A 9,626-nucleotide genomic window follows, 5' to 3' on the forward strand; every position below is an offset into this window, starting at 1 on the left:
CATGTATCACCTACAAAAAAAGATCATTTCGTTTATTACTTTATATAAACTATTACCACCTTTATTCTAAAATAATTATTTTGGTAATTATTTTATAATTTCATTTTTGATTTAATGCAATACATTACAGTTAGTTTATATGCATAATGTGGTAAATGAGGACAAATTAATTCTTGAGTGTTTTTGCTCTTCTTTTTTTTTTTTTTTTTTTTTTATCCTTTCCAGATCCAGATATAGTCGGAGGAGGAATCAATCAAAAACACACCCAAGTTGACCAAATTGTGTGTGTTCCAGAAAAACACCGCCTTTTAATGTGGACACATAAAAGTGGGGGATCATTGGATGACTGTGTCAGGAGAAGATCTCTGATGAACTTTTTTAGACTCACAGCCATGGCACTATTTGAGACATCCACATGAAGTGAAACCCTTGAAAGAAGATTTTTCTGCAAATTCTATATCATCCAACAAAACAAACAAGCTGAGCTGAATTTGGCACCAGCTCTCACTTCAGCATACTTTTAATAAGCTCTGCTTTCACAATATCTGTCTCAGTGCCAGTTGTTTTCAGTTTGATGCTGAAAATTTAACAGAACTGCAGGACCACAGTAGTCAGAAAAAGGCAAGCCAGACTTGATCAATTAAATTATGATTTTTGGAGTGTGCCACCACAAATCTAAAAATTCCTGACTTTTGTGTTTTTTTCTGAAGCTGTGGTGTGTGAAGTTTTCATCTTTTTGACCATAATAGGCCTTTAAAGATCTCGTTTTGGGTCCTCTGGACATTTTTTACACTCTTGGATCTTATCTTCCGGCTGTTTCCTTCCTGGCCGTCTGCCATTTTGTGTTCTCGCTCATTCTTGACCAAGTGATACATTGTTTCCCCCCACTCCTCTTCTTATCCTTCTTCACCTGTTCATACCCTACTGGTTCTCTAAAGGGCTTCATCCTGGCCGGCACTATTCCAGCCAAGGGGGAAGAGGACTTCCTAACGCTGGCCGCTTCGCGGCTCAGCCGCAGGAAACGCGTCATTGGAGCTGCTGTAGGTGTGGCCATGGTTCTAATACTGTTGGTGGCCATTCCCCTGCTGGTCCACACAACCAAAGGGGGAAACAGCGGAAATGCAGGGAGCCATTATGAAATGCTCGGAAGCTGCAGGATGGTATGTGATCCGTACACTACATCTCAGCCAGGCCAGGAGCTGGCAGCTGTATCTCCACCTCCCCAGGATTATTCTGGGAAGAAGATAAAGTCTGGGCTTCGAGGGCCTCCGGGGATCCCTGGCCCCACAGGTGCACGTGGACCCACTGGGGAACCAGGCAAACCAGGGCCACAGGGGCCCCCAGGTCCAGGCCCTGGTGGCTACTCTCCCTCGCCTTACACTCCCAAAATTGCCTTTTATGCAGGGCTACGCAAGCAGCATGAGGGCAATGAAATACTGAAGTTTGATGACGTGGTGACCAATGTGGGTAACTACTATGAGCCCAGCACCGGCAAGTTCACCTGCCCTCTACCTGGCATCTATTTCTTCACCTACCATGTTCTAATGAGAGGTGGTGATGGGACTAGCATGTGGGCAGACCTGAAGAAGAATGGACTGGTTAGTAAAAGAGTGTGAGTGTGAGTGTGTGTGTGTGTGTGTGTGTGCGTGCGTGTGTGTGCGTGTGCGCGTCTGTGTGTGTGCGTGAAAGTATGTGTACAATAGAGGGTGTGTAAGTATGCATTTGTATGTGCACACACACATGTGACCGTGCAACAGATTCTCTTCGCTGTTGACCATCCCATCTTTCCATTGACTCGTTTTCACCTCTGTAACATTGAGCTCTTCACATTCAGAGCACATTCCACTTAGCAGGTGGCAACATGACAGCCAAAGAATGAAATAGCAATCCCTCTCCTCATTAGGAGAAATTCATGCTATACAGTCTAAAACTGCAGCTACAGATATTTGCATTCCCACATGTACTTGCGGCTAAATGACAGGTAGCAGAATGCAGCCGCTGCCGCCAAAAGAAACAGTCTAATTAGTAAGTATCATACACAGAGCTTGATTATCGCCTAAACAGAAGTGCAAAAGAGCACAGGAGAAATGTCTGTCAGTATTTGCACCAGTCAGTTTACACCTTAGCTAAATAAATAATGAATGTAAAATTGACAGTCCACTCATCCACTCCCTCATTCCCCAGACACTAATTAAAGATAGAGGGGCTGATGGGGGGTTGGTTGGTTGGGGTGGAGGTGGGTGGGATAAATCACAGGGATTTCATCAGAGGACTCCGAATTCTGGAAACATTCTTCAAGTTGCTTCATTCATTCATCAAGGACTCCAAATGCAAACACTGTCTGCTCACACCTCACTCTCCAGACATGTAGCCAGTGTATCAAGGACTGGTCATACACATGGCCTACTGCAGGGTCACATATACAGTGTAGTTTATCAGCACAACTGCACAAAAAAAATAGGCTTATTTAGACCTGTTTTATATAAAGACGGAAAACTAAATGTTGAAAATAATCTATCATTTACCATTGTTTGATTGTGTATGCATGAGACCACAAAGGTGAAGATGTGTTAAAGGCTGCCTGCCTAATGTCCTGTATTGTCATTCAAGTCATTTTATCCTGCTAAATAATTTATACTTCTTAGATTAGATCCCCAAACACCCGCTATACTTTCCTCTCCTAACCCCTTCCCAGCTTGTTCATTGATTCTCCATTAATTATCTTTTCACTCAACTCCATTATTTAACCTTACCCAGGTCCATTTGACATCCGTCAGGTGGCCTCTTTAAATGGTTCTGCTAAATAGAGCACTCACCTAACAGGGATCTACCCAAACAGAGCTGCTTCTAGATGAAAATGGACTGTAAATGAAATTCTGCAGAATGCCTTATCATGTTTGGAGTTATTGAAGCCCCGAGGCAGGTGAGTACTCTGCCCGAGGCCAGTCGGTGGCTGGGGTTTACTAAATGGGCACTGTGTTTGACAGGTTGCATTTCTGACTATAGAATCAAACAGCCTGTTTGATTATTGCCGTAGGTGCTGATGCTTTATTGGATACTTTGTCTGTTTTTTAAAACCCTCTAAAAAGAACTGCCACGCAGCCTCCTTCGTTTCCCGTCTGTGTTGTAACTTTCAGCAGAGAAGGTAATTTGTAACCTTGTGTTTGTTAGGCAGCCAGTCCAACAGATTCAGCACAGACAGTTTCAGCGTGAATGAATGAAACACAAGAGACTCGAAATGACAGGGCCATGCTGAGACGTCCACTTGAAGACACTGAAAGGGAGAGCAAAACAAGACAAGTGAGTTGACGGGAAGATCAGGGGTGGAGCAGAGGAAGATAGATGACTTAATGGAGGTGTGGAGACAGTGGGCTGGTAGACGAGGCATCTGGGAGGCTGGTGGTGAAGGCCAGGATGAGATCAGGCATGATGACCAATGGACACCCACTCAGAACGTCTCAGCTTGACAAGTGATCAAGGTCGACCATAAAAAGAGAGAAAAAAATGGTTTTACAAACTCTGTTTATTAGGTTGAGCAAGTGCAGATGCTTGATTGAGAATGTTTAAAAGCAGTAAATTAATTCATTCTAAACTATTTTTTCAGGGAATATTGGCTGTATACCTTCACCTTTATCTTTGCTAATGATGTTTAAATTGGCACACTGCATTGGCTGTTGGACTGAGAGGTATCGTGACATGAGTGTGGTACAATGTGGTGCCAGGATCTCAGGAGGATGTGCTGACTGCGGCAGGGCTTCCATGGGACTCCTATAGATCCAATACCTATTACCTTCACTAAATCCCCACCGTGTAAAGCCTACCTGCTCACACCTTAATCTAACTTTCACAAATCATTGCAGCATGACACCGCTTCAGAGAGTGGGGATTTGTGATGGAAGGGGGGGTCACACTTCAGCTGCTTCTATATTTTGACAGAGTTTAATTCCTTTGTATGATGTGAAGGTTTGATCAACACTGTTACAGCCTATTCTTGCTCAGCTGATTAACCTCCACTTATGTTGTTTGCAAAGTTGTTACACCTAAGGCACGATATTGGTAAGCATGTTTGGGAAGGTGATTGATCCACATTATGTCATTATGAAACTCAATGATTCAATAATGATAATAATGATTCAGCCTTGCTCAAAATAAATAATTATGAAAAGCCCTTCTCATTGCTGCCATTGCTATTATATATCAGTTGAATCCATCTATTTCTAAATCATTGTCAAGGATACATGAGATGTATACTACTTAATATTCCATCTTGGTAGCAAAACAGTCTATGCTAATGTTGGCATGCTTTATGCTGTGAAGGGTGGTAATACGTCATGCGTACCTTCTCAACAGAACATTTCCCTTACCCCTCATTAACTGGTGTGTGAGCTTTTCACCTACTCATTTACATTTCAGTAATGCTTCACTGTAAATCTATATTAAATATTCTTGATGCGATGTACAATGTAGACAAATACATACTGTCTCAGCTCCCATTTAATCTCTCCCTTGTTTTTTCACCTGTCATAGACTCTTTTAATAGCTAATTTAAAGGTCAAGTTATTTCACACAGTAGTGTTAAAATGTCATCAGTTGCTGTAATGACTGGTACCTGTATTAACTTCCCAGTGAGGAGACATAGCTGTGCTACAGGTGAAATCTAATTAGCTTCAGAGAGACAGCGACTTGGATACTCAGCAGAAAGTGTTCTTTGGAGATGAGACAAATGTTGTCTTTTTATTTCATAGGACATCTAAATATAATATGAACATTCACCTGTGATGAAACATGGTAACTTCATTTTGTCTATCCTAGTCCGCCTTTTGCGCCACAGCTTCCCTTGTATAGAAAATGACGCTGCTGCAGCTGCTCCTCACCCTCTCCCTTTCCTCCTTCCTCCTCGCCTGTGGCCCTCTGCTCCCAGGCGTGTTTACTGGAGGCCCTATAATGAAAGGGCTAGGAGGAGACAGAGACAGCCACAGGCAAGCCCTGGGGGCCTCTGCCTCACGGCTCACAACCCTTCCAACTCCAGGATCAGCACTATGCTGCCTGGTTCACACGGATCAGCCTGTGTCCTCGAGCCGTATCCATCCCCTCTCTCGGCTTCCTGTCCTAATCCCACCACAGCTCCCTCATGCCTTTCTCTGTCTGGTATCTGCATTAATGGATGGCTTGCATTATTCCTTCAAGCACAGGAACATCTGCTGAAGCACCAATTCATATATCATATATTGGAGAAAATGGTATCTGCTGAGAGATAAATATTATTCTGTTGTTAAACAGCACATGTATTAAAGTCATTAAAATCTGTGAAGGACTGAGGAGGGGAAGATCTCCCTACATCTCCTACCATAACACTGTTTGGCCAAAATAATGAGCAGGATGACATATGCCTGGTGTCGATAGGAAGTCACAACAACAGCATCACTGTCAGAAGCAGCCAAAGATGCAAATGTGATATTGGCTGTCACTACACATGTCAAGCAGAACAATATAACCTTTACAGATGACAATGTATTGGTGGTGTGGTATGAGAGATGGTCTTATGGGGGCCTTAAAAAGAGAAGACTATGCTCAATGTTTAATTAAATTGTTTGAGCAGTCCCCAAAGGTCCCCAAACTTAAAAGAAAAAAAAAGAAGCCATTTGTCTTGGTTAGATCTGATCAAATATATTTCTATAGATGCTGAATATACAACATATATTTAATAAATGCTTTAACTATTCACACTTATGTGCTAATGACAAATTATATTCTGTTGAAGCTTTTGCTGCCAATTGACTCTTTATGATATCCTGTTAAATGTAAGGGAAAAGTATTGTTTTCTTGTGTTGATATTGCTCTGACAAACAGCACAACATAGACAGACAGTATAAAGAGAATGAAAGATATGAAGAGTTGCTAACTTCTAATCATATGTTTACATCAAATATACAATATTATTGACTCCCTCAAAGAAAATGTTTGTGTTGAAGGGAAATTCTAACATTACAGCAACTACTTGATTGGCATACATTAAATTTAAAATTAGAAATTAAACAGATGGAATTATAAATTTCTTTAGAAATATATACTGCACATTGCTCACCTTATACTATGGAAGTAAATTATTATAATGCAGCCTAAAATGAACTATTATCCTGCATTTAAATTAGGAAAAAGTCTGCTTTAATGAGTATAACCGTTTTAGACATTGGCTTCCTGGGTTATCCGAACTAACAAATTCCCCTGTGGACTACAGAGTCTCAAAATTTAATGAAACAAGACTTGTATTAGTGCAACAATAGCTGTGGTCAGTTTTACTGAGTGACTGTTGAGCTGTGAACCCTCAGGAGATTGACTCCTGCGCTCCCTTAATCAATCTGATTTAGAGTGGACAGGGACACGCTTAACTACTGGTCACCAACACGCTGCATGTTGGAAGCTGCATCTCATTCAAGGACACCAACAGATATTGTCCGGGCGATGAAACACAGCTCCAGGGTTGATAGATGGTGGACAGTGTGTTCAGACAGGGGCAGAATGGATTAGTGCAGGAGGAAAAGAGCATATTTTTTTTAGTTACAGTAATTCAGGCTCTGTTACTCAGCGGGTGACTGTTTTCAAAGTGATGCATGCTCATTGGGGAGAAATGGGGCCCCAGTGATGGGGTTGACATGATGGTAGTTGAGTTGCAGATCATATTCTGTGGCTGTCATGGAGATGTGCGTGGCTTGTCTGGCTGCTGACATAGATTGAGTGCTCCCACCGTGGATGGATACTGAGCCAGACACAAGGCCACTGATGGCTGACATATGTCTAATGATTGGAGCTGCTACACCAGAATTATTGATACATCCTACTTAGGTTTTTTTTTTCTGAGGAATACTTCTGTTCTGTTAATTTTTAAAAACACTTGTGACACTTTTTGTGTGAAATTTAAACAAGAATCTGAAGGTGTTTTTTTAATTTTTTTTTTATTGTTGAGCTCTACATACCGTGTTCATTTAACCCCTTGCATGTCCATGTACATGCACATTTAAAAGCATTAAATAATGCAGCAATGTATACTTGATATGTTGTTTTGTCATAAATGGACAAATCCTCGTTCCTGTACAACAGGAACTCAATCCAGGTATCTGTATTTATGTCCACACTGAGTAAACCCAATTAAATGTGTTAACAAACAAGTAAAAATCCACTGCTGCTGGGTCAATAAGACCAAACTCACACATGGCATGCAAATTTGAAACTGTCTAGTTTAGGCATAGCCACTCAATATCATGCATATTGAGCTTCCCCAGCATCATAAGCAACAGGTCAATAGCTGATGTGGATAGTGGTACTGTTTCTCGGCTGAGCCAGGTGCCCCCATAGACAACCTGTTGTCCCCGGTGAGTCCGCTTATCTCCACGAGCCAATCGGATCTCCATCCTCCAGTCTTTTAACCCGAGTCCCATCCACAGCTGATCAATAAGAGACAGAGTTGGTGTGCCCACCTCTGGGGTTACAGGTCACAGTCCCATCCATCTGTTTACCCATGTAGAGGTGGTGTCATACTCATGAGTGTCTCGTTTGAAGGCTGTGATAACCGGTTGACCCACCCTGAAAATAAAGAAAAATACTAAAATGAGATAAACGTAGAGAATAAGATGCAATACTTTTTTTTTTTTTCTCCAAAAAGAGGTGCTAAGCTTTAGAGGATGATGCAGTGGCATTGGCAAGTGTTTGTGCAGTTTTGTCCATGTTCTAATTGTTAATGTGTGTGTGTCCTCTGTCGGTGACAGGTAAGAGCAAGCGCCATTGCTCAGGACGCTGATCAGAATTACGACTATGCCTCCAACAGTGTGATCCTGCATTTGGACGTAGGAGATGAGGTGTGTGTGCAGCTGGACGGAGGCAAGGTCCACGGAGGAAACACAAACAAGTACAGCACCTTCTCCGGCTTCCTCATCTACCCAGACTGAATCTAAAGCAGAGAGAGGAGCAGTTAGAAAACACCAACATACATCGAGACATATTGACACTTATACAGACATTTATGTATGCAAATGAATGCACACACACAGACATGCAGTGTACACACAATAACATGCACCCACATGCATGCATGCAAGCACACACATGCACATACCTGCATACAGGCATCATGAGGTTGCAGAAGACTACAAAGGGATGGAGTGAAAATCTGAGATAAGTGGAATTAAATCAAATTGTGTGATATTAAGCCAATCATCATGAGCAACTGCATTTCTTGGCCCCCTTTGTGTGCAAAAATAAATTTCAGTTCATGTGCAAGCTAAGATTTCACATTGTGGCTCTGAAATATCTCAAATCTTATAATGTATTCTATATTTACTGAAATTATGAGAACTAGAATAAAACAAACACAAGTCAGATTTTTTTTTTTTTAATGCAACAGTGGTGTTGAGGATGACATTTAATTAAGATGATAAAGCTGAGACAAATGCACACTTAATGTGTTCCAGTCTTCATCTAAACGGTATTTATTTCAACATTTCTGCTCTCCATTCCAGTGACTTCGAGTTAAATGACCTGCCCATATTCTGCAGCTCATCATTGTAAAATATTTCCCCTATGCCTCAAAGTGAATTACGCCAATCTGAAATGAATTAAATCTCTGTTGTGATTCAGCCTGCACTGGGACAGTACACTGATTAAAACGAGGCCATTTGAATAAACAGATGTTTGACTCTGCTGTCCTGTTTTTATCACGACACTGGATGTCACTCAGCAAGAAAAAAACCTGAAATATCAGCACATTAAAAAGCAACATATCACAATGCATTTCATGGATGGCATGAAGATTTAATTGCCAATATTGTGTGTGTGTGTGTGTGTGTGTGTGTGTGTGTGAGTAAGTGAAAGTCAGAGTGAGTGTAAGTGTGTGTGTGTGTGTGTGCGGGAGTGGGGGGTGGTATGAGTGGAGTGGATGTATAGACACTGTAAGATACTGGGGCAGGGGGAAAGTGACAGGTTCAGTGTTTTACTTACATTTGATGTTGTACAATAAATTCCAGAAATGCTACTAGAATTACACTGCCATATCTGGTTAGTATTTTATTTTTGAGAGACCCTGAAAGTATATTATGTAAACACAGTAATTTTGGGATGAGCTATCTGGTATATTATATATAAAAGGTTGAGTAGACAATTGCTATTAAAATATCTATACCTACCTTGTCTGTGTTCGTGCACGTTGTTTTGGCTCAGTGAAGGTCAGACCTGAATACAGGCATGTCTATTCTACAGTCGTACACACACGCAGACCCTCGTGCGGTTTAACTGAAGTGACCACTTGGACTGACTTTGGACAACTGGACATATGACATGGCTTCGTGGACTTACAGCTGAGATCGAAGCAACAGTGGCTGCTACAACATGGATTCCCATTATGTCTTAAGACACTGTCTACGACACAAACATTAATACAGCTATATTGACCTCAAGATCTACAAAAACCAGAGCAATGTGTCCATTTTAAATGCAACAATATCGTGATAAATTGTACAAACAAACTGGACTGGTCCCGCGTTCGATAAGGCTTGAGATTATTTATTAGGGTTTAAACAAAGAGCACTTAAGCCCACCTTTAACAACAAATATATCCAGAGAATTGGTGAAATTAT

The 9,626-nt window shown here is 41.3% G+C and overlaps 1 protein-coding gene across 1 annotated transcript; it reads left to right on the forward strand.

The window, feature by feature from the left end:
* The first annotated feature begins 750 nt into the window (after positions 1 to 750).
* Positions 751 to 9,176, forward strand: c1ql4a (complement component 1, q subcomponent-like 4). Its single transcript, XM_069140225.1, has 2 exons — positions 751 to 1,598; positions 7,764 to 9,176. Exons 1-2 carry the CDS (start codon positions 1,053 to 1,055, stop codon positions 7,941 to 7,943), a joined length of 726 nt encoding a protein of 241 aa, XP_068996326.1. The 5' UTR covers positions 751 to 1,052; the 3' UTR covers positions 7,944 to 9,176.
* The last annotated feature ends 450 nt before the right edge of the window (positions 9,177 to 9,626 follow it).

Source organism: Embiotoca jacksoni, unplaced genomic scaffold (genome assembly GCF_022577435.1).
Source record: "Embiotoca jacksoni isolate LCO1_2020_lvr unplaced genomic scaffold, fEmbJac1.0.p SCAF_9, whole genome shotgun sequence".
Classification (NCBI taxonomy): domain Eukaryota; kingdom Metazoa; phylum Chordata; class Actinopteri; family Embiotocidae; genus Embiotoca; species Embiotoca jacksoni.